The sequence below is a fragment of the Gracilinanus agilis genome, chromosome 3 (assembly GCF_016433145.1).
Source record: "Gracilinanus agilis isolate LMUSP501 chromosome 3, AgileGrace, whole genome shotgun sequence".
Taxonomy (NCBI): Eukaryota; Metazoa; Chordata; class Mammalia; order Didelphimorphia; family Didelphidae; genus Gracilinanus; species Gracilinanus agilis.
In genome coordinates, this window is record NC_058132.1 from 172,385,037 (window position 1) to 172,411,600 (window position 26,564).

Consider the following 26,564-nt stretch of genomic DNA (forward strand, 5'->3'; position numbering starts at 1 on the left):
TGTAAAAATGCAATAATAAACCTATTAGCCCTTACCTCACAGGATTGTTGTAAGAATCAAATGAGGCAATTTATGTAAAGCACTTTGCAAACCTTAAATGTCAGCTATTATCATTATCAGAAAGAATAATGAGCTAAGGTTGGTAATAATTGCTATTGTCAATTAAAGAGTTAAAAAAAACTATAGAAGCTTAGAGTCTAATTGAGGATAAGGTATCAAGTCAGTAGATACAATACACAGTATTACATGATATGCATAAAACAAAGAGTACTATACAGAAGTCAGGACCAAAGATATCAGTTTGGAAATTATTTCTATAGAAAGGATAGTTGAAGGCATGGAAATTATCTTATGCCCAGGAAAAGAGTTTAAAGAGATAAAATTCTGATGTAATGGCACACCTCCATTCAGGGATAAGGGGAGAGAAGACTGAAGGGCCAGCAAGGAAGATGCCTTAGAAGATGGCCACCCTAATATGGAAAAATGTTGTACATGAATGCACTTGTAAAATCTGTATCAGATCACTTGCCATCTCAGGAAAGTGGAAAGGGTGGGAGGCAATGAGGAAGGGAGGATGGAAAGGAGGCAAAGAATTTGGAACTCAAAAAATTTTTTTAAATGTTAAAATTGTTTACACATGTAATTGGAGGAAAATAAAATATTATTAAAAAGAAGATAGTATTACAAAAACTGCAGATAGGCAAGGAGGAATTGGATTTGGAGGGAAAACCCATTGAATTTGACAATCAGTCTTTAAGACACAAGTTTCAGGAGAGTGGTGGAGATGAAGGCTTTAATCCAAATGTGTGAGGAGAAAGGATAGTTAACAAATGAAAGCATATGTCTAAATAACATCTTCCCCGCAAAGAGTTTCAAAGGAGGAGAGAGATGAGATGGACATTATTTGGATAGACTCAAAAGAACAAGAAAAGACTTAAAAAATCAGGCAATCCTGAGAGTGTTTGTAAGCAGAAGGGAAGTACCTTTGATCAGGGAAACAGTGAAGATCTATGAAAGAAAGATGGAGAGGCTATTGGAACAAGGAGGGAATTGTTGTTAAGAGGGAATGGCTTAAAAGGTAAAAGAAGAATTAGCCTCTGGTTTGAGACTGAGACTTTTTTTCACTTTTTCTCTCATTCAAGCCATTTTTCATACTGTTACTGAGTAGCTCTTTTTAATGCACAGCCTTTATAATGTCACTTCCATGTCCCACTCACAATGAAAACAAAACAAAAGAAAACTTCATTGGTTCCTTATTGTCTCTTGGAATAAAATCTGAAGTCTTTAGCCTGAGATTCTAAGCCTCCTATGATTTGACCTCACCCATCCTTCCAACCATATCTCCATTACTCTGTGATATACTATATTCTCTAGTCAAACTGGACTACTCATATTTCCTAAACATGGCTTACTCTTCCCTCTATTTCCTTGTCTTTGCCCTCCCTTGAAATGCTTTCTCTCTCTCTTTTTTGCTTGTCAGAATTCTTTGTCATTCACGATAGAGCTTATGTTCTTCTTCCTCCATTTATCCTCTTATACTCATACTTTTTCATGTCTCTGCTGAGAAGAGGGAAGTATTTTTCTAGTTCTCTTCACCGAGACCAAGATTACTCACTGCAATTAAATTAATTTGTAGCATTTTTGCATTTTTTACATTATTGTAATCATTATACATGTAGATCTTATGGTTCTCCTCTTTCCACTTTATATTCAGGCATTTATTTCCATATTTCCTTAAATTCTTAGTTATAATTTCTTAGGGTGAAGTGATTCCATTATTATTTTAATACCACAATTTGTTTGGTCCTGCCATAGTTGATGGTTATCTACTTTGTATCCAGATTTTTGTTTTGCTTTGTTTTGATAGCACATAATGCTTCTTTGAATATTGGAGTAGGATCTTTATTTTTGTCATTGATTTCCATGAAGTTTATTCCCAGCAGTAGGATGGCTAGGTTAAAGGGTATGAGCAGTATTGTGATTTTTCTTGCATAATTTCACATTTCTTTCCAGAATCATTGCACCAGATTGGAGCTCTAACAGCGTATTTATGGTCCTCTCTTCTCAAAATTCCTACAACACTGATTGTCACCATAATTTATTATCTTTACCAGGATGAGGCAAAATAGCAGAATTGTTTAAATTTGTCTTTCTGTTATTGTTATTTGGAACATTCTTTCCTATAGTTTTTGACAGTTTGTATTTTTTATTTTCAGAACTTTTGTTTATATCCATTGACTATTTATTGCAGAATGTCACTTGTTCCCATACATTTGTGTTAATTCCCTATTGATTCTGATTATCAAACTTCTACTTGGGAGATTCAATGTGAAGAGTTTTCTCTCCAGTCACTAATTTCTCTTCTTATTCGTAACATATTGGCTTTGTGCAAAAGCTATTTAAATTTATGTAACTGCATTTAGCTTTTATAATTACCATTATCCTTTGTAAAATTTGTTTTGAATTTTCACCAGACATAATTATGAAAGGTAAATCTTTCTATTCTCCTCTAGTTTTTTTCATTGATATGAATTTTTATATTGAGGCTATGTAGACATTTGGAGCTAATTTTTGGCATATAGTATAAGAGTCTAAATCAAGGTTTTTTTAAACCTTTTCTGTGTCATGAGACTCTTTGTTAGTTTGGTTAAGCCAATGAGTCCCTTCTCAAAATAAAGTTTTTAAAATACACAAGATAGAATTACAGAGAAAACCAATGAATGGAACCACAGTTATCAAGATATTTTAAAAATAGGCTCATGGATTACAGGTTAAAAATTTCTAGTCTGAATCCACCTTCTGCTCCTGTGCTCTCTCTGATATTTCCAGCACTTCTCTTTATAAAAAAAAAAAAGGTATTCTTCCCCAACTTGTTTATAGCCTGTGATTTATTGAACAATGAGCTACTGTGTTTAATTTCTTCATCTTTCCCATCTCCTCTGTTCCATAGATCTACATTTCTATTTTTTTTTAACATTCTCAACAATTTGGGTGAATCAGACTTTTTAATATAGTTTGAGATCTTGTTAATACTGTTATATACCTTGTTTTCCTGTTTTTCTTTTTCATGTTATCTCTTGACATTCTAGACAACTGAATTTCATAATGATTTTCTATTGTTACATAAAGTAAGTCTGTAGTTTGATTGGCATATTCTTAAATCTGTATACCTGCAATAGCATTCTGTTTGTACCTCTACTTTACTTACTACATTCTACCTTTTATTTCATTATTTCAATAGTATTTCATATTCAATAATATTTTGTTATTGTGATTTCATCTTGAGGGTAGCAGGGACCATGTCTTATTCTTCTTTGCATGCCCCATGAACTACATACATCTAGCATAATTCCTTGGATGTGCAGAGTTTTGTTTTAATCCAAATTCTACTTTTTTCCAGTGAGGAAACTTAGGTGTAGAGCAGTGCAAATTTTTGTCCCATGTTCAGACTTTAAGTCTTCTGACTCCAAATTAGTTTGTCTTTCTACTAAACAAAATGTTGGTTGAATGAATGAGTGAACTAGAATTAGAACCATGTGGAAAGAGTGATGCATGCCTGTATATAGGTCAAAGCAAAAATCACCTTTTAGAGAAAAATTAGCATATAAATGATGATGTGTTTTGGAGCTATTTCCTTTGAAAACAAATTTGAAAGGAAGTATAATTTTGTGGTTGAACTAGAAAATAGTTTCAGGACATGTTGTACCTTCTACTGCTACATAACAAACAATCCAAAAGATAGAAAATACAGAGGGCTGTCTGAGATGAAATAGGTTCAGAATAGCTGACTGTGCTGTAGGGAGACCTTTAGAAAAAAACAAAACAAAATACTTATGTTAAAATGAGTCCTAGTGAATTTCTTCAAATTCCAATTTTGGTGGTTTTTCTTTGAAAAAGTCTCACTCTTGGGGCAGGTAGCTGGCTCAGTGGATAGAGAACAAGGCTTGGAGATAGGAGGTCCTGGGTTTAAATTAGTCCTCACATATATCCTACCTTTGTGATGCTGGGCAAATCACTTAACCCCAGTTTTCTAGCTCTTACTACTCCTCTGCCTTGGAACCAATATTGAGTATTGATTCGGAAACAGAAAGTAATTTTTAAAAAAAGTCTCATTGTATATAGAGACAGGCATTTATTTCACTGCAGGCAAGAGTGTTTGCATTATCATCCTTTTCATCAGCAGGCTGGCTCAGCTATTAGGTTTACATGTAATTTGGAGCAAGAGACTTCACCTCTTTATTGTAAAATAGAATATAATAGCATTAAGGACTTTTTTGACCCCAGAATTCTAGGATTTTATATTTGCATGATCCTGTTTAAAGGAGGCATTGGTACAGATAAGCCCCAAACACTTTGACAAGTTTGTCACTGATATAGTCTACCATGATGGCCTTTGGAGGCAGGTAGAGGATCAGATGACTCAAGGAGTCCAAATGAGAACAATTGAAAGAACAAAAATTTGGATATGGTTCTGAGGATCAAATGAAATGATATTTGAACAGTGCTTTAGCACAGTGCCTAGCACAGAATAGGTGCTATGCAAATGTTAGCTATTATGATAAAGATTATAACATGATAATTCTTTGAAATGCATCTCCACATGGCATAATGGGTAAAGTGTTAGGCTTGGAGTCTGTAAGAGCTAGGATACCTTTCCCATTTCCCCTTTCTCTCTTCTTACTTATATGATCCCAGAGCAAGTCACTTAATCTACCTTTGCTTAAAGCTTCCTTACCAAGAATTCCCTATGGTGACAAAATCATGTAGCCATTAAAAAAATTGAATTGATCTCATAAGATTGATTAAATAACTCTGAAATCTCTCTTGTGCGATCACCTCCTTTACATAGTAGTAGGATAACTCTAGTTTGTGTGTCATATTATCATCCATTTCTATTTGTGTTCTAGGATCATAGAATATAGAGCTGGAAAGAACCTTACAAGATATATGATAGGCTAGATTTACTGAAATGTCCTATAAATATAATGATAATACAACAGTATGTTATCCTATAGATTCTTGTAAGCTAGAGCTTAAATCATATTCCTAGATTGCCTACCATATACAGTAAAATATGACCTAACATTCTTGTCCTAATTATACAAATGTTATTCTTACTCCTAAAACTTGCCTTAAAAAGAGACTTAAAGGATCACGTGTGGAGCCAGAAGAACCATTAGAAGTTATCTCATCTTCTAATGCTTACTCCTAAGTTTCTTATCATACTTGGATTATTTAATGAATGAAACAAGGGAAGAAGCAATAGGGAACTATATAAAATCTTGAGCAATGTTGAATGATTTCTCTGAAAGTTCTCTGTCTCTAAAGGTTGGAGACATTGTAAAAAGAATTTTGAATCTAAAGTAAAGATACTGGAATTCTACTTCAGACCCTATTGTTAACTGCTTAGGTGAGTCTGAAAAACTCACTTCTCAAGTGCTCCAGGAAATTCTTAAGACTATTAATTGTGGAGAAGGTGCTGATCCATCCTGTTAGAGAAAGTTTCCTCAGCCAGGAGTTCCTTTTATTGATGAAATCTCTGGTCTTGTCTCTGTCCTTATCCTTATATTAGAGAAAAATGTTCAAAAATATTTTGTTGATATGGGTGTGCAATAAAAAAAGTTTGGAGATCACTGGTGAATTTCACAATGGTTATTTTTGTTGTTGTTGTTTTTCTTTTAGATCAGATTGCTCAGAATAGCAAATTGTGTTTTAGGAAGACTCTTGGAAAAATAACAAGGATCTTATATTATGTATGTGAGAAGCCTGCATATGTTAAGCTCCTAGGAAGGCAAAAGGCCATTCTTAAAAGTCAACATAAATTCATCAATAAAGTCATATTAGATCAATGATTGCCTACTTTGATAGGATCACTCAACCAGTGTTTTGGAGGAATTCTATGGATATATAGTAAATTTAGATTTCACCAAGATTTTTGACAAAATCTTACATGGCATAATTATGGGCAAAATGGAGAAAGCTGGATTGAATGATAAAACATACTGGATAGACAAATCCAGAGAATAGGAAGTAAAGAGATTGATGGGAAACTGAATAGAGGTTTCTAATGGATATCCAAAGATTTGTTATTAATTGGACCTAGCTAATCAATATTTTTATAAGTAACTTCAATGAAATCATAGTGGACATATCCGCTATATTTAGGCCATTTGCAAGTGACTTAAAGATGAGAAGATGAGGAGGGGGAAGAGAGAGAGAGAGAGAGAGAGAGAGAGAGAGAGAGAGAGAGAGAGAGAGAGAGAGAGAGAGTATTANAAGTGACTTAAAGATGAGAAGATGAGGAGGGGGAAGAGAGAGAGAGAGAGAGAGAGAGAGAGAGAGAGAGAGAGAGAGAGAGAGAGAGAGAGAGAGAGAGAAAGAGAGAGGGCTAACACACTGAGTATTATTTTAATCAGGATCTGAAACAATGTTGACAGACTAACATAGTAGATTGGATTATATATCATATTAGAAATATAAAAGGATTACTTATAAATTCCTAAATTATAGCTTAACAAAATTAATTTTACAAGTAAAGAATTGGGCAGGAGTGGTTAGACAATACTTCATATGAAGAAACTTAGTAGTTTTTAGTGGACTGCAAACTCAATATGAGTCAACAGAGCAACAGGGCAGTTGTGTTAATGGAATCATGGTGTCCAGAATGAGCAGTCTTATTTTCCTATCTCAGACCACATTTAGAATACTATTTCCCTTCATAGGTGTCGCAGTTTAAAATGGAAACTGACAACCTAGAGCATGTACATAGGAGGATGAAAATGGTAGAGGGACTGGAAACCATACCATAGTGGGCTCTATTTAAGCAGCTGAGAATTTTTAGACTAGAGAAGACTTACAGTTGGAGGAAGGTGTTAATTTGTTTTCAGATATTTGAAAGATTGTCATGTGGAAAAGGGATCCAACTTCTGTTTAGATAAATTAAAAACTAGAACCAATGGGAAGACATTGCACAGCAGTAGTTTTTCTTCCTGTTTAACAGGAAGAAAAACTTTTTATTTTTTATTTTATTTTATTTTATGATTTAAATATTTTATTTTTTTAGAAAAAATTTTCCATGGTTACATGATTCATGTTTTTACTTTCCCCTTCACCCCCCCTTTAAGCCTCCCCACCATATCCAACACACATTTCCACTGGTTTTAACATGTGTGATCAGTCAAGACTTATTTACATATTATTGATAGTTGCATTGGTGTGGCCCTTTAGTGTCTATATCCCCAAAAGAAAAACTTCTTAACAGTTAAAGTTGTTCAAAAAAGGAAACTGGCCATCTTGGGCATGGAGGAAATGGAGTGGTAAGCTCTTCATCACCTGAGTGCTTCAAACAGAAGCTGGATGGATGCTTGTTAGGAACATCATAGAAAGGATTCCAGATTTGGATGAGGTCAGATGCGACAGCTTCTTCGTTTCCTTCTATGATGCTACACAATGGAAGGAAATACAAAGAATCTTAGATAGTCATTTTTGGAGATTTGAGGCTCTATTACATGACCTTGAATATTTGTTCCATCAGCCTGATGAAACTTCTGAGTGTTTTTCGAGAGGAAGGGAGGGAGGTTGATTACAAAGTAGAAACCACCATCTTCAATGATTTTTGAATCTTGAATATTAAAGATGCTCATGTTATAACCTCAACTTTTAATATCAACTTTTTCTTATCTTTCAGTTTGAAATAGAAATTCAGAGGATTTCAGAAGCCTATGAGAGTCTAGTGAAGTCGACCACCAAGCGAGAGTCTCTAGACAAAGCCATGAGGAACAAACTGGAAGGAGAGATTAGAAGACTTCATGATTTCAATCGAGATCTGCGAGGCATGTTTATTTTTTTGTGCATTTTCCACTCCAACTTCTGGGTACTTTGTTATATTCACTGTTTCTCAACATTCAGAGATTTCTTTGTCATGGAACAGTGTTTCTCCTATACTAGATAAGCTAGGGGAACTAAACTGCATTTTGTGATTGCTAAGGGACAGTAGACATATCTGTCTACCTTCTAGAATATCTTACATTGCTTTTAAGCATTCAAATCACTGGGGTTTACATATTTATCTTACTTTTTAAAAAATGTTACTTCATATAGATATGGACAGAAAAATGCATATGTCTTTCCTAAAGGATTCAAAAACTCAAATTTAATAAATAAATTTTCTCCTTTTTGCCCACCTCCCAAAGCAAAGTACCATGAAGAGTATATATGGGGGAGGGGGTCATAGCTAGGTGACTCAGTGGATTGAGAGCCAGGCCTAGAGATGGGAGATCCTGGGTTCGAATGTGACCATAGATATTTACTAGCTATGGGACCCCAGGAAAATCACTTAATCCCCATTGTTTAGCCCTTACCACTCTTCTACCTTGGAACCAATACACAGTATTGATTCTAAGATGTAAGGTAAGGGTTTTAAAAAAAGAATATATAGGTCATTTGTATTTTAACTGGATGTCTGCCATGGCTAGAATTTTTACCTTCCTCATCTTTGCCTTTTGGCTTTCCTGGTTTTTTTCAAGTCCCAGCTAAAATCCTACTTTCTATAGGAAACCTTTCCTAGTACTCTTAATTCTAGTGTCTTCCCTGTGTTGATTACTTCTTTTTTTTTTTTTTTTTAAACCCTTGTACTTCGGTGTATTGTCTCATAGGTGGAAGAGTGGTAAGGGTGGGCAATGGGGGTCAAGTGACTTGCCCAGGGTCACACAGCTGGGAAGTGGCTGAGGCCGGGTTTGGACCTAGGACCTCCTGTCTCTAGGCCTGACTCTCACTCCACTGAGCTACCCAGCTGCCCCTGATTACTTCTTTTTTAAAATTATATCAGCTTGTTTTTGTTTGTTTATTGGCTCTTCCTTTAGATTGGGAGCTACTTGAGGGCAGAGACTGGATTTTTTATTTGTTTCTTTTTATATCTATAGTACTTAGCATAGTACCTGGCACATAAAAGGTGCTTAATAAATGCTTTTTGATTGACTGCTCAGAGATAGGAGATTACCCACCATAGAGTTCTGAATATTTTAGGAAGGGTGGAAGGACGTCACCCTCTACTTTGTCTTCCTATCATCAATGAACCTTTATTTAGGGTCTCCTACACATACTACATGGAGTAACAACCTCCAATTATCAAGTTCCAGGCTTATCTTCATCAAGAGCCATTCATATAGGAGACATAGCCCCTCTGTCCCTATTTATTTAACTGAGCGATTCAAAATGAATAAGACATTTGGCCACAAGATATGCTGTTGAATAAATCGAAAGATGTGTCAAGAGACTCACTTAAGATCAGAAGTTTCTACCTTTGTACCCATGTCCCTTTTTCAGGATGTTTTGGTATGGTATGTATATACCTTCTAGAGATTTAGAGATGTTGGGTCCAGCACTGTTTGAAATTCATATCAGAGGACCTTTCCTTGTACCATGGCAATGGGTTTCAGAAGGAGAAAGCCGAGCCTCCTGGGAAGAGCCCTGTTTTCAGTAGGCTTCCTGCCTTAGCATGCAGAAAAGGAACAAACTTCCAAACATGCCTTTCTTAGAAACTTCCCTGAAACCTCAATTCATGCTCACAAAGACTAATTCACTAGAAGACACCAACTTTAGCCTATCCCTGGACATTCTTCTTTTTATTGCATGGAAATAGAAATATTTTATCTCCCCAAAGGGTCAGGAAGAGTATTTTTTACTAGTTTCTTTACTTTTCTGGTTCTCTCCATTTTTTTAGCTTCTGCCTGAACACTGATTCACAGCCTCTTCTTGGCACCCATCTAATTTTCTTGCTTGATTGATGATTTTATATCCATACATATTTGTTTTTAAAGCATTTCCTGTTTATGTGTAGACCGCCTGGAGACTGCCAACAGGCAACTAGCCAGCAGAGAATATGATGGGCATGAAGATAAAGCAACAGAAGGTCATTATGCTTCCCAGAGTAAGTATTCAAATGTATTTATTCTGAGACTTTTTTTTAAAACTTGGTCAGAGGAAGAGAGTTGTGATAACTTGGAAAGATACTTTTCTGTTACTTGCATTTATGCATTAATTCAGCACGTAACCTGCTTGGACCCCAGACCAAATCCTGTAATAAGTCTGCCAAATGTGGAGCAGAGGGAAGCACTACTACTATAAATTTAGTTTTAGGTCTTGCCTCTCCTCTGTGATTTATGATCTATCTCTTTCTTTGGGTAAGAATCCAAAGGTGGGGGGCAGAAAAGAAACTTGACCACACTTCTTGACATCAGACATGTTAAACAACTCTTGATGTTTACTCTCTTTTTGGTTGGTCTAGAGGGGAAAGGAAGCTGGAGCCCATTGTTACTCTAACTTACTCTTTTAGTTTTCATAAGTGAGCAGTTCCAGACCCTCAACCCTTAAAAGCATTTGTGTCATAATAAAATTGTGCTCTCTACATGAATGATAGAAAATGTATTTATTCTGCCTAGAGCAGTTGGAAAGATATTTTATTAATTATACAAATAGGGAGAACAGCTAGTTAGAAACTATTAATCAAAGGTGTAGATTTATTCAAAGTGGGATTGTGATTGGAATCAGTGGGAAGGGACAGCAGAGGTCATCTAGTCTAATCCCACATCTGGACAGGAGTAGCTTCTATCAGGATTCCTGATAAGTGGATGTTGCATCTCTGCACTAAGACTTCCCATGATGGGGAACTCATTACCTTATGAAGTAGTCCATTCCGTTTATTTTTTTTCCCACCCTTACCTTCTGTCTTAGAGTCAGTACCGTGTATTGGTTTCAAGGCAGAAGAGCAGTAAGGGCTAGGCAATGGGAGTTAAGTGACTTATCTGGGGTCACACAGCTAGGACTCTTCTGAGGCTAGATTTGAACCCAGGACCTCCTGTTGCTAGACCTGGCTCTCAATCCTCTGAGCCACCTAGCTATCTCTAGTTCATTCTACTTTTGGCAGGTCAAATTCCTAGAAAATTTTTCCTTAAATCAAGCCTAAATTCTGTCTTTGTGAGTTATATCCACTATTTCTCCTTCTGGGCCTAAGTAGAATAAACTGAATCACCTTCCCACACAATAACCCAATAAATCCTGGAAGACAGGGATTGTACTTCCTTTTCCACCGCCCTCACCCTTTTCTCCAGGCTAAATCAGCAGTCCCAGTTCCTTCAAAATAGTATTCTGTAGTCTAGTTTTGAACCTCTTCATCATCCTGCTTACCCTTCTCTAGCTGTTCTCAATCTTAACAATATCCTTCCTTAAAATGGGAGACCAACTATCCCATGACATTGTTATTTAGTTCCTGGATAGAACTCCAAAGCTCAGAGGTTGGGGCATAATTACTTAGGTCTTCCAGTAACTATTACCATATTTTATCTTCTGTGCCAAAAACTTCTCTGCCTAGGTTTACATTTGGGTCAGAACTCCTCCATTTGTTCCCCATTAGTTTTAGTTATTTGTGGTTGCACTCCAATACTCCTTTCCAGATTAATATTCCCCCAAATTAAAAAATAGTAATATCTTCATTTTGTTTCTACAACGCCTTTATATATTCCTCTCTACCCTCCAGAGGACAATCTCCTCTAACAATGGATAAGGGAAAAAGAAGAGAAAAAACAATTCAACAAAATTAGTCAGCACAACAGCTGAGTTTGACATTATCAACTGTATCCCTCCCTTATAGTCTTCCACCTTTGCAAAGGAGGGAAAGACATGATTTCTCATCACTTCTTCAGAAACAAATTTGTACACTATAATCAGTGAAATTTTTTCTTCTTTCCATTTGCATTATTTTAATAATTGGATATGTTATTTTTTTTGGTCCTTATTACTTTACTTGGCATCAATTCAAATTAGTTTTCCCATAATTCAAAGTAATTGTCATATCCCTCATTTCTTATAATGCAGCAATTTTTCATTACACTTGTGTATCACAGTGTGTTTGGATATTCTTCCCCAGAGTTTATGGCCATCTACTTTTACTTCTAGTTTTTACCTTATAAAAGGAGCTGTTAAAAATATTTTAGCGTAGATCAGGCCTTTCTGTCTTTGACCATAGAATGGATATACTTAGTTCTAGGATCTTTATATAAATAAGAGGAGATGGACATTTTAATCACTTTCTTAGCCTAATTCCAAATTGTTTTCAAGAATGGTTGGAGTGATTCACAGCTCCACCAACATTATATGAGTGCCTGTCTTTCTATAGCCCTTCTGACACCGACTATTATACCATGTTTTATCATCCTGAGTTCAAACCTCAGGGTTGTTTTGAAGTACTTTTTTTGGTTACTAGTGACTTGATTAAATTTTTTATGTGTTTTAAAAATAACTTTGCAATTTTCTTTTCAAGAATGTTCCCCTCTCCCCATGTCTTTTTATAACCATTGAGCAATGGCTCTTAGTTTTATATATTTATATTAGTTCCTTAAATATCTTGTATGTCAGAATCTTATTAGAGGTATTTGATGTAATTGTTTTCCCCAATAAACAACTTCCTTTGTTATCCAGTTATCCTAGATGCATTGATTTTGTTCATGCAAAAGTTTTCAGTTTCATGTAATCAGTTATCTATCTTTTCTTTTGATTGCTCTTTTCATTGTTTGGTTGCAAATTTTTCCTTTAAGAAAAGTCAGAGATCTGCCTGAGGCTGAGACTGTTAAAATTCCTCATTGTAGCTAGGATCTGAAGAGATATTCAAAGTCTTTCTGACTTAAAACCTAGCACTCTGTCCACTAGTCATACTGTCTTTTTTTTTCCTACTCACTTCACATATCTATTCAATTGTCAGATTTCTACTTATATAACATCTCTTGAACACACCTTCTCTCCATTCATACAGTCACCACCCTAATTCAGGCCCTCATCACATCTTGCTTGGACTAAGGCAATATTCCTCTTATTGGTCTCCCTGTTTCAAGGCTCTCCCTACTACAGGCAATCCCCCAAACAATCACCATTTTTCTAAAATGCACATCTGACCCATGTTACCTCCTTAATAAGTAAATTCTTCTGCCTTCCTATTACCTCTAGAATAAAATATAAACTCCTTTGTTTTGCATTAAAAACCATTTACAAACTAGTCTCTACCCTCCTTTCTATTATTATATTTTGTTATATTATATTATGTATTTTTATATTATATATATCTTCACACACATGTATATATTACTGACTCAGCAGACAGTACATTCTAGCCAAAGCATGCTTCTTCCTATTTCTCATTAATAAGATTCCATATACCATTGATGAAACTGCATTAGTTGCTCCTCATGCCTGGAATACTCTCCCATATCATTTCTGTCTCTCAGCATCTCTAGTTTTCTACAGGGATCAGCCTTTCCTTATCACCCAGTTACAAAATGACTTTCTCTCCAAATTATCTTGTACCAATTGTGTAGATATATATCTCCTTTGGTTAGACTATAACCATTTAGGAAAATGAGAGTGGTGACTGTTTAACTTTTGTCATTGTGTACTTAATACCTCCTACGGATAGTGCTTGGTACTTGTTAGACACTGAATAAACACTTGTCTATTAATTAACAAACACGCGGTGTTTTCTTTAGTCATACCTGTGAAAGGTATGAAAACATGCTCTCATCTAATTTATTTTATAGTCTGAACTTTAATATTCTTATTGTTTATATATTTTGAGCTTATTGTAATATATGGTGTAAACCACTGGTCTAATCCTAACTTCTACTAGATTTCTTTCTAATTTTCTTAGCTTTTCTCATCAAATAAGGAAATTTTTCCTGTAAGTGATTTATGTTCACCGTTCCCCCTGATCCTTCTTTGTCTAGGCTCTTCTTTACTAAAAACTTTTTTCCCCATTTAACAAGCTTTTATTTTCTCCCCCTCCTCTGCTTCCAATTAAAAAAAAGAAGAAAAACAAAACTCTTTTAACACACATGCATAAACAAACAAAACAAGTTCTCACTTGGCCATGTCCAAATATGTATTTTTCATCCTTCATCCTGAATACATTATGTTTTGGACAAAAGTTGAGTCATATAGAAATGTGGCTCTTTACTGCATTAGTCAAAGTTCTTCAGTCTTTCCAAGATGTTTCTCTTTATAATGATTTCATTTTATCAGTTGTTCTCCTGTTTCATCTCACTTCACTTTATATCAGTTCATACTGGTCTTGCCAGGTTTCTCTGAAGCTGTCCATGTCATCATTTCTTATGGTATAATAATATCCCATTGCATTCAAATGCTTTTATCTGTTTGCCCATCCTTCAAGCAATGGTAATAGATGTAGTTTGCTGCCACTACAAAAAGATCTTTTCTAAATATTTTCTGATGTTTATAGAAATGACAAGGGACTATTTTACAGACATGAAGGGCAATCAGTGCAAGGTCTCAGAGATGGTAACTAGAATCTATTCTATCCTGTGTAGTTAGAAATATCTTGAACCCTTAAAACTACATTACCTAAAATTCTTTTCTATATTACCTAGAATGCCTTCCCCTTTAAAACCTGAAATATTTTATATACCCTTATTTGAAAATCTTTAAAGTTTTAAGTTGATTATGTTTGTTTTCTTTTTATATGTATTTTTCTTTTATTTTTTAGAAACATTTTTTCCATGGTTACATGATTCATGTTCTTACTCTCTCCCCCCCTCAAACTACCCCCACCTCTTACCCCTAGTAGCCAATGCGCATTTCCACTGGTTTCTTCATGTGTCATCGATCAAGACCTATTTCCATATTACTGATAGTTGCACTGGGGTGGTAGTGTAGAGTTTACTTCCCAAATCATGTCTGCATCAACCCATGTGTTCAAGCAGTTGTTTTTCTTCTGTGTTTCCTCTCCTGCAGTCCTTCCTCTGAATGTGGGTAGCATTCTTTTCCATAAATCCCTCAGAATTGTCCTGGGTCATTGCGTTGCTGCTAGTACAGAAGTCCATTACATTCTATTGTACCACGGTGTATCAGTCTCTGTGTACAATGTTCTCCTGGTTCTGCTTCTTTCATTCTGCATCAATTCCTGGAGGTCATTCCAGAGTTGATTATGTTTAAATGATCCCTTTGAGGAAACTGGTCTCCCAAAGGATCACAGTATAGTTAGGAATATCTTGAACCCCTAACACTACATTACCCAAAATTCCTTTCTGTATTACCTAGAATGCTTTTCCCTTTGTTTATGTTTGTGTGGTCATGTTTGTATAAGTTCTGAGGCTCCACATTGCTCTTCCTCTCTTCTCTCATGACTGGACTAGATTAGCACCTTTTTAGCTAACTTTATTCCTTTAGTTATTATTAATAAACTTTATAAAATATAATAATTAAATTATTGGATATTAATTTTAATCTTCACAATCCTTTACCACTTGCTTTGATCACTTTAGGATATGGGTCTAGTAATGATATTGCTTTCCAGATTAGGTTTACCAATTTAGAGCTCTAACAACAGTTCATTGATGTGCCCATTTTTCTGAAGTCCCTCTGACACATACCATTTTGGGGGGATAATCTTTGTCAGTTAGTATCAGTTAGTAAATCAGTATCAATCAGTAGTCAGTCAGTTAGTATCTATTAAGCAACTACTATATACCAAGCGCTGTGCTAAGCATTGGGGATAGAAAGGGAGACAAAAGAGAGTTACTGCTCTCTAAGAGCTCATACTCTACTGGAGTAAATACATGTAAGTAATATGTACAAACAAGCTCTATGATTGGAATAATCAATAGAGGGAAGGCTCCAGCATTAAGGAGACTCAGGAAAGGCATCTCAAAGTAGATGGTATTTGAGCTGGGACTTAAGGAAAGCTAGGAAAGCCAAGAATCAGAGATAAGGAAGGAGAGAATTCAAACCATGAATAGTCAATGAAAATGGCCAGAGTTGCTAGATGGAAAGGGGCCAGTGTCACTGAATCACAGAGTATATTGGGGATGAGGGAATAATGTTTAAGAAGGCTTAAAAGGTAGGAATAAACCAGATGGCAAAGGTCTTTGAAGGCCAAATAGAGAATTTTATATTTGATCCTGTGATAGAGAGCCACTGGAGTTTATTAGGGATGGGTGGAGGCCCCTTTCCATCTTGCAACTCTGGCCATTTTCATTGACTATTTATGGTTTGAATTCTCTCCTTTCTTATCTCTGATTCTTGGCTTTCCTAGCTTTCCTTAAGTCCCAGCTCAAACCCTAACTATTTTGAGATGCCTTTCTTGATTCTCCTTAATGCTGGAGCCTTCCCTCTATTGATTATTTCCTATGTTCAGATTATTTCATGGTCAGATTTGCCCTTTAGCAAGGTGACTTTGACATCAAAATGGAAAATTCACTGGAGTGGGGAGAGAATTATGGTAGACAGACCCTCCAGCAAGCAATTCCAGTGGAATTCTGTGATGCAGCTTTAACCCCTCTCAGGATCATGGATGTTACAGAGTATGAGGTAACAAGGGCCTAAACCAGATTAGTGGCAGTATAAGAGGAGAGAAGGGAATGTATTCAAGAGACCTCCCAAAAGTAAAATTGACAACCCTTGACAATAGATTGGATATGGAGGGGGAGATAAAGAGTGATGAGAGAAGGATGACTTCTGGTTTGAGAGCCTGGGGAACTTGGAGGGTGGTGCTGCCCTTGACAGTAATAGACAAATTAAAACATGGAGAGGGTTTGTGGTTAAAAATGTGTGTGTGTGTGTGTGTGTGTGTGTGTGTGTGTGTGTGTGTGTGTAGAACATAATGAGTTCAGCTTTAGACATGTTGAATTTAAAATGTCTACAGGATTTCCAGTTTGAGACATCTAATAGGTAGAAATATGAATCTGCAGAGTAGGAGAGAGATTTGGTCTGGTTAAGTAAATCTGAGAACTATCAGATTTATTTTAACTTGAATTATTAATTCGACTTGAATAACTTGAATTATTAATTCAAGGCACGAGAGCTGAGGAGATTAGATGAACTAGTATTGAGGAAGAAAAGAAGAGGGGTCAGGATAGAGCCCTGGAGGACACCCATAGTTCAAAGGGCATGACCTGGACCAAGATCCAGGAAAGGAGACTGAGAAGGAGCAGTCAGATTGGTGAGATAAGAACGAGGAGAGAGTAATGTCATTAAATACTAGAGAGAAGAGAGAATTAAGGAGAAGAAGGTGATCAACTGTGTCAAAGGCTGCATACAGGCCAGAAAGGATGAGGATTAAGAAAAGACCATTGGTTTTGTCGATTAAGAAATTGTGAAAAGAGATCATGAAAACTCTGGAAAGGAAAGTTTTGATTGAATGATGAGGTAGGAAGACAGACTGTAGAGAGTTCAGAGAGAGTAGGAAGAAAGGAAGTGGAGGTGTCTGTTATAGATTGTCCTCTCAAGGAATTTAGCCACAAAAGGGAGAAGAGATATGAAACTATAGCTAGTAGAGATTCGATCAAGTGAGGGGTTTTGCTTTGTATTTTGAGGATAAGCAAGACATGGGCATGTTTGTACACAGTAGGGAAACAATCAGTAGGCAAAGGGATATTGAAGATTAGTGAGAGGGTAGGACTGATAAGAGAGAATTCTAGTAGAGATAGAATAGGATCACTTGTATAGACATTTGCTTTGGTAAAGAGGATGATCTCTATGTGAGATGGGCATGAAGGAGGAGATAAGGCTAGAAAGCATCTGGATGAAGTGAGATGAGGAAGAGGGAAAAAGAGAAAGCTCTTGGTAAGTGACCTCATTTTTTTTTCCAATTAAATATGAGGCAAGGTTTTTAGCTGAGAGGGGAAGGGGAAGAGAAGTCATGGGAGGTTTGAGAATAGAAGGAAAAGTTAGGAAGTATGAAAGGACTGTTTGGCAAGTTAAGATCCAGATGAATTTATGTAACATAAGATTATAATGCATCCATTCAGCATGGTTTTGTGATTTTCCCCAACTTCATTCCATATGAAGGAACAAAAGATGGTGAGAGTAATATAAGGGAGGATTGCCTAGAAATATCAAAGATATGGTAAGGGAGCAAAGAATTCCAGAGAAGAGGACAGCTAGTATAAAGTTTATTGGTTAATTAATGGATCAAGATGGGGAAGAGAGGAAAGTGTAGGCTGAGAAAGAACTGAGGGATGAGTAGAAGTCATGGTGAGGATGGAGAACAAGGTTTGGAGTTGCAATGCAGAGTAAGAGGTGGAACTGACTGCCAATCTGATGAGTACAAAGTAGAATATCAGAGTTGCTTTAATTTGCATTTCTCTAGTTACAAGTGATTTTGAATATTTTTTCATGTGGCTATTAATAGCTTGAATTTCTTCTTCTGAAAACTACATATCCTCTGACCATTTATTAGTTAGGGAATGAATCATATTCTTATGAATTTAAATAAGTTTCTTATATATTTTAGAAATTAAATCTTTATTCACGAAACTTGCTGCAAAGATTTTTTTTCCCCCAGTTAACTGATGTCCTTCTGATTTTAATTGCATTGGTTTGGTTTGTGCAAAAACATTAACTTAATGTAATCAGAATTGTCCATTTTATCTTCTGTGATTCTCTCAATCCCTGGTCGGTTATGAACTTTTTCTCTTATCAATAGATCTAAGAAGAAATGTCTTCCTTGCTTCTCTAATTTATTTATGAGGCAACCTTTTATATCTTATGTCATGTATTCATTTGGAGATTATCATGGTATATAGTGTGAAGTGTTGGTCTAAACCTTATTTCTTCCAGACCCAGCAATTTTTGTGGAATAGTGAGTTCTTACCCTATTAGCTGGAGTCCTTGTATTTATTGAACATATTCTATGTTCATTAACTTCTCTAGGTTGTATATCTAATCTGTTCTACTGATCAATATCTCTATTTTTAATCAGTCATAAATCATTTAGATGATTACTATTTTCTATTTTAGTTTGAGAAAATATTGCTAGTAAAGAACTTTTTTCTGTTTTTTCCAGTACCAAATAATTTTGGTGATTACTGCTTTTATTTTTACTTAAGATCTGAAAGTGCTATTCTTCTTTTATTTCTACTTTTCTTCACTTTTCACATGAGGTCCTAGACCTTTTGTTTCTTCAAATGCATTATGTTGTCATTTTGTATCTCTCTATAAGATATCTTTTTTTTTTTAAACCCTTGTACTTCGGTGTATTGTCTCATAGGTGGAAGATTGGTAAGGGTGGGCAATGGGGGTCAAGTGACTTGCCCAGGGTCACACAGCTGGGAAGTGGCTGAGGCCGGGTTTGAACCTAGGACCTCCTGTCTCTAGGCCTGACTCTCAATCCACTGAGCTACCCAGCTGCCCCCTATAAGATATCTTTTTGATAGTTTGATTGGTATGGCATAAATTTAGAAATTAATTTAGATAGTATAATTTTCATTTTATTGGCATGGCCCAACCATGGCATCGAATGTACCTCGAATTATTAAGTCATTCTTTATTCCTTTGAGGAATATTGTATAATTCTATCTGTGCAGATTTTAAATGTCTTGGAAGACTGACTGAAAGATTTGCTAAGCATTTTAAAATTATTTGGTAGGAACTTCCCTACTATTATGTGATTGGCTCATCTAATTTCTCTGAGGTTGTCTGACTAAGTGACCATGTCATCAGCAAATAGAGATAGTTTTGACTCCTTAATTTATTATGTTTGTATTATTACTAATGATAGCTTTTCTATAATTATGTTAAATAGCAGAAAAATAAAGGAGACTTCCTTGCTTTATTCCTATATTGATTGAGAAAGCTTTTGGTGTTTTCTCTATTTCGAATAATGCTAGCATTGCATTTTAGATATATATTTTTGATCCTGATAAAAATGATCCCCCACATCTGTGCTTTAATGAGTTTTTAGTTTAAATAGGGCCATTAAGACATTTTCTGCATCTATTAATATAGTCTATAGTGCCTTTTTAATTTTTTAACCCATACCTTCCATCTTAGAATCAATACAGTGTATTGGTTCCATGACAGAAGATAGTGTAGCATTGGTGAACCTTAAAGGAGTTTGAATTCCCAGAGAACAAATTCAAGGTGTCTCTGAGCCCCTGGATTACTGGAGAAAGCTGAGGGAGAAAGTGCTTGCTTTGGGTGGCTGGATAGAGGGATGGGGCATGCAAAAATGCCCTCCAGTGCTGGGAAGAGGGGCAACAGACAAGCTCCCAGAGTGCTGGCTCTGCATGCGTGCCACATCTTTGCCAGTGCGGGACTAGGCAATGGGAGTTAAATGACTTGTCCAGAGTCACACAGTTAGGAAACATCTGTGGTCAGATTTGAACCCAGAACCTCCTGTTCCTAGACCTGGCTCTCAATCAATCCGTTCAATCGCTTAGATGCCCCCATAATGACTTTTATTTTTTATTATTATTATTATTTTTAAACCCTTACCTTCTGTCTTGGAGCCAATACTGTGTATTGGCTCCAAGGCAGAAGAGTGGTAAGGGCTAGGCAATGGGGGTTAAGTGACTTGCCCAGGGTCACACAGCTGGGAAGTGTCTGAGGCCAGATTTGAACCTAGAACCTCCCATCTCTAGGCCTGGCTCTCAATCCACTGAGCTACTCACCTGCCCCCCATAATGACTTTTAAAGGTCTTTTTTGTGTACATTTTGGCATTATTACCATTAATTGTTCACAATTAATTACCATTAATTGCTTCAGAACATCAGCCTGGTTTATCTATTCTTATAGACTCATTAAGTTAAATACCCATTTATTACATAATCTCAGCCCTTTCTATAAGTAGGGGCTGTGTTTGGAATTTAAACTTGATTTATAAATGACAATGAGCTTGGGTAGAAGAATGACAGTCATTTCAGTAGACTAGATAGGGCTCAAAGTCTGGTCTTTTGCCTGAGGGCACTGAGTCTGAATCACTTATTTCAGTTGAGAATGGAAAAAAGTCCTTCAGAATTAGTTTCATCTCCTGGGCTTCTGGCAAGAGCTTCTTAGAACTAGCTCCCTGTGACTGAGCAACAGTGCCTGGTGTTCTGTAAGCATGGAAACTTTCTCGACACCTCTTAAACCTTCTGGCTTGAAGGCATGGCACAAATCAGATGGGAAGAGGGGCCCCTCTGGCTGAGACAAGATTTATAACAGTGAAAATGTGGCTCTGTTTTATCTCAAAGACAGAATCACTCCTTTGATATAACGGGGTCCAGAAAATTATTTCAGCTGCATTTCAAATGTTTTTCATTTGCCATGTATAAGATAGGAGAGAAATTGAATCCAGTCACTGTGCTTGAAGGAAGTAGGTTAACTGATGCAGGGCTAATTTTCTCACTTAGCCTTCTTGCTGTATACTTTATGCTTTCCAGAGTGCTTCCCAATCTGTGGTGGTACTAGTCCCATTCTACAGATAGGAAAACTGAGAACCCCCTGCCCAGGGCCATTCCCTTAAGGATTTGTGCCATACCTGAAAGATGGGTAGCACTTGATTGACATTCCTGGTGCATCCCAGAAAGCAGATCTTGATTCCTCCCAAGCTGCCTTGTATTTACTACCTTATATTTATGTTTATTCTCTATGTATTTATTCTGTGTATTTTTTTATATGTCCTTGTGGTCTCCTCCCCTTATAATGAAAGTAGGTATTGTTTCATTCTTTGAATGTGTAGCCTCAGCTCCCAGCAGATTGCTTGGCACATATTCAGTGTTAAATTAATGCTTGTTGATTGATGACTGATTGATAGATGGGTTCTCTTGGTTTTGCCAAGAATTTACAATTTAATACTACTGATGAAATGAAGGGAAGATAAGAGAATTAAACTCATGGTACCTGAATTTTGAAATCAGTTTTGAGATATCATGGAGGAGATTCTTACAGAGAGCCTAAAAAAAACAAACAACCTTGGTCTTTAAATCTAAAACAAAACAAAGCAAAAATGTTTACCAATATTTTGCCCAGACCATTTATTATCTCCCAGCTATTCCCCATTTTACCCACCCTCTCTACACTCTTTGGATCACTAGGTGAGAACACGTCTGCAGTCATGAACCCACACATTCTTTGGACTCTTAACAAAATGGGGAGAATAAAGGAGGGATGGAGATTCTAGAATTTCTCTTAAGCCAGCTGTGCATGGCTGCCCTAAATCATTGTGCTTCTGATCTGTACGATGGAAGTAATTGTATCTTTCCTTCTGATCAGAGAGGGAGAAAATGCATGCAAAAGAAATGATGAAAGTATTTTCTGTGACACATAGCAGTCATATTTTTAGAGGGGCAGAGTGGGTGAATACTGGACTTGGAAGCGGGGGAAACCTGGGATTGGCTTTTGCTGGCACTGGGTCCATGGGCAAATCTCAAATTTCTCATCTTTAAAATGAGAGAACAAAGTTCTTAATTTACATTACAAGATGGTCATGAGGTTGAAATGAGATAAAAAGTTTACAAACAATCTTTAGCAACACATATACCTTTTGTTGTCATTGTTGCACTTGTCTGTGTTATTGCCACTTACATAGCATTTGTGACATGGTAGAATAAAAACTAGCATTTCTGTAGTCTCTATTAGGTGCCAAGTATGAAATGTTTTACAAATATTATCTTATTTGATCTTTACAACAATCCTGAGAGGTAGGTGCTCTTATTATGTTTATTTTACAGGTGAGGAAACTGAGACAAGTACAAATTAAGTGACTTGCCCAGGGCCATAGGGTTAGTAATTGTCTACGGTCAGATTTTACCCAGGATTCCCTGATTCCAGCACTCTATCCACTGTGCCACCTGGCTGTATCCTTAGTAGTAATAAAGATGCTGAGGAGAGGCCAGTGAGTAGGTTTTCTGTGTGCTGAACTTCACTTTTGTAAGCACAGAAGTTCATGTACCCACTCTTGCCCCTTTTTATGGCCACTTGATAGAGACAAGGCAGATTAGATCTGGGAAAGGCAGACCCAGTCTGGTTGACCTGGCCTTGAGCCCTTCAAAGAGATCTTTTGGCCATTAGTTAATAAAGGATTAATGAGGTCTTGGAGCAGTGGAAAGAGTACCAGATCTGGAATCAGGAAGACTCATCTCTATTTGTTCAAATCCAGCCTCAGATATGTATTAGTTATATGTCCCTGGACAAGTTACTTAACCCTGTTTGCCTCAGTTTCCCCATCTGCAAAATGGCCAGGGAAGGAAATGACAAATCATTCCAGTATCTTTGTGAAGAAAATCCCAAATGGGGGTCACAAAGAATCAGACACAACTGAAATGACTCACACAGATAAATTTACTTACTATTTGGTGATACAGAAAATACAAAATACAGATGGGAAAATAAAGGCAAATCTGGGGAGTCACTTGTGACTTGCTCACAGCAACATAGCCTATTAGTAACTAAGTCCAAACGAAAACAGTGGTACCAATTTATGTGGTAATTGGAACTTTTGGAGGTTGATAGTATAAGAATTATTATTTCTATTTTCATCACCAATGAGGAAATGGAATCTACCAAAGACTGAATGCCTTGCCTGCCATCATAGTTAGCTAGAAAGTGTCAAAACTGAGACTCAGATCCAGTTCATCTTTTTCCATGTTCCATCTTTTAATTTTTAAACCAGTCTCTTGTTGCTGCTTGTAATGTCCTTTCAGATTTGTAGAAGTTTTGTTGTGAGAGTAAGTCACAAATATATCCATCATCTGTGTAAAGAAGTCACACTTTTTAGATCACTCTTTTGAATCTTGGCATTTGGTTTAGAAGAAAGCAAAGCAGCACAGCCACTTCCCAGGGTACCATGTATAACAGGATTGTGGACTCTTAAAGATAGAAGGGATCTCAGGGCACATCTAGTCCCACCTATTCCTGAGTGGGTCCTCGCTCCAACAAATGAATTCCTGTAAGACTCTACTTCTATCTCTACTCTCCCACTTTGTTATAACTATTAATTATCAGGACATTTTTCTAACATTGGGGATATTTCATATTTCTCTTCACTATGTGAAGAAAGTTGTGTATATAGTTGTAATTCTACCCTCTGGGTACAAGTCTGACCTCTCAGCTTACATGAATGACTGTCTTTAAAATGCTTTGAGTTCTTTTTCATAGATTCCCCCCCCAAAACTTTATTTCTTTAAACTTTCCCAAGTCCTTCAACCAGTCCTCATCTTGTTCCTTCACCAACCTTCTCTATATGTTCTGCTTATCAATGTAATTTCTAGAATATGGCACACATGTGTCTTCTGTCTAGGGCAGAATGCTTTGGGATTATTATCTCTCCATCAAGGGAATAAGATCAGATTGAACAGTCATTAACAACTACTTTAGGTGTTGGGGAAATGAAGTCTGATGATTGGGAAATGAAAAATACCACCTCCATCTTATCTCTACACCTAAACGCATAAGGACTACCCAAGCATTTCCTTCAGGGCTGGTCAAGTAGATCATGAGAAATTCTATTGAAGGAGAACTATTTGTCTCACAGCTCATAAAAGGTTATGGTCCTCTTGACTTTTCTGTTTGGGGTAGAGAAGTTACAAAAGCAGTGAGGCTCTGGGTTTTTTTCCTTTTAGAAAGACTGAATGTCAGTGAATCAAATCTTCAGCTTGACTCCTGAAGAAGCACATGGTCATCCAGATAGACCAGACTTCCTTTCAGCTCAAAGAGTTTTAAATTAATTCAATTCAGTCCTTTTCTTCCCTCACAGTTACTATGTTTAATAGAATATATTCACAAACTCCAAGAAGTATTATCTAGTTTTCTAGTTAGAATTTTCTAAATGTGAGGATTTTTTTTTCATTCTATTTTCTTTCCTTCCCTTTCATTTAAAACCTACCTTGTTCTTCCCTGGTGTTGCAATGACCTTTTTGGAGAAGACTGAGATTCCCCCCCCCCCCCCTTTAAGAAAAGAGGATTTCCTGGCTTAAAAGATAAAGATGGCAAAGTGGACATTAGCTTGTCACTTACACATAAGACCTCCAACCAACTCCTAGGGAAATTGTTTCTTTTCTCTTTTACATAAATGCTCCATTAATTATTTGGATCATACCCATCAGAACTATGCCTACCAGAATTGAAAGAGATATATGCTTTCGATTACCATTTTGGGGAGGGGGGGTCTGGAACTATGACTTTATTGGTGTAGAGATAACTTCTAGTCAGTAAATCCCCTCTACTAAAGTAGCTTAACAGTCAACGTGCAAGTCTACCTCTAAGAAAGGCAGTTTTGTAAATATATATTTTGAATATACTCACTGAGAACTCAAGTAATTTGCTCAGGGTTATGTAGCCAGTAGTCTCAGAAGTAGGACTTGAACACAGGATTTTCTTGACTCTCAAATTGACCCTCTGTCCCAACATACCTCACTGTCTTTTTTTACATTATTATTTTTTATGATTTCTTAATATATTGTCATTTCTAAGTCTTAAACATGCCTGAGAATAGAGAACCGTAATCATGTTTTCCAAGGGATTAAACCTTCCTGATTATTTTCTCTGAGAAAAAAATAACAGGACAAAGTCTTCCAGCAAACTTTTTATGATCTTTGGGACCAGGCATTTGGAAACTAAAGTGTTGTATAAAGGGTACTACTGTAATGGAGAAGGGTGAAATTTCACCATATTGGGGTTCTAAATTGACTTCTCAATGAACTGCTAGGATTTTGTAAAGATCTCATTAGTCTTGGCATGTTTGCATTCCTTCATGTCAGTTAAACAAAGACAAGAAGACCAAAATTGCCACCCTTGGAATTCCTTTGACACTTTGGGTTTGGAGCTTCCAAACAAACTGAGACCTGTTCAAGTTAGTTTCTAAAGGGCAACGGGTAATGTTTCTCTTTCTAAGAAAAAGGGGGCTTAGACAAAAGGGAGAAAGAAAGAAAAGAAACAAACAAAAAAAGACCCTAAGGGCTTCTTGGATTTTTAGTGATTCTTATAAAACAACATTTTGATGAGTTATGGGTAAATGAGTCAGAAACATATGGACTTGATTTCTCTTAGAATCCACATGGGTTTAAAAATTTAAGAGGAAAAAAGATCTGGGCTACATTCATTTAGAGGCTGGTTTAAATCCAGAATTTTGCAAAAATATTGCCATTATATTTTACTTGCTTCCCACTTGCCCTGAGCTAAGGGCCTGGTGATACCCCTTGAGTCCTCAAGGGGCCTGAACAAATAATATAATATAATATAACATAATATAATATAATATAATATAATATAATATAAAGCTCTTCTAAGTTTCTTATTCCTGGCAGGGCCAGATGGGAAGCATATCAGAAATGACAAATATATCAGCACTAATGACACTGACTCAGCTAAAGTGTAGGGAGATCAAGGAAGATTGTGCTGATGGCTCATTGGATTTCATTACATCAAGTTGTGTTGGCTTCCATCTATCTTTATTGCAAACGAAAGAACAGATGTTCCGGGATGTGGGGTTGTTATTTCTTTTTATCTCTCAATTGGGTCCTTTTTATATGTCTGACATTTTATGAAAAATAAACTGAAAATTTGTCTCATTGAGTCTAGCATCACTCTAACTTTCTCTTTTCTTTTCTTTAATGCATTGATTCCCAATCTGATTAGGAAGCGCTCTAGATCATAATTAGTCAATCAGTTAGTCAATATGCACTTGTTTTTAAAGCTCTTATTATATGTCAGGAACTAAGTAAATGCTGAAGATGTAGAAAGGGGTGAAAAAAACAGCTCTTGCCATCAGAGAGCTTGCATTCTTTTTTTTTTAATTATATTTTTA

The 26,564-nt window shown here is 36.3% G+C and overlaps 1 protein-coding gene across 1 annotated transcript in view; it reads left to right on the plus strand.

The window, feature by feature from the left end:
* Positions 1 to 26,564, plus strand: part of AMOTL1 (angiomotin like 1) — a 108,671-nt gene that overhangs the window by 29,352 nt on the left and 52,755 nt on the right. The window contains exons 3-4 of the mRNA XM_044668378.1: positions 7,688 to 7,832; positions 9,839 to 9,928. Of these exons, the coding sequence (XP_044524313.1) occupies positions 7,688 to 7,832; positions 9,839 to 9,928 (235 nt within the window). The remainder of the gene's footprint in view (positions 1 to 7,687; positions 7,833 to 9,838; positions 9,929 to 26,564) is intronic.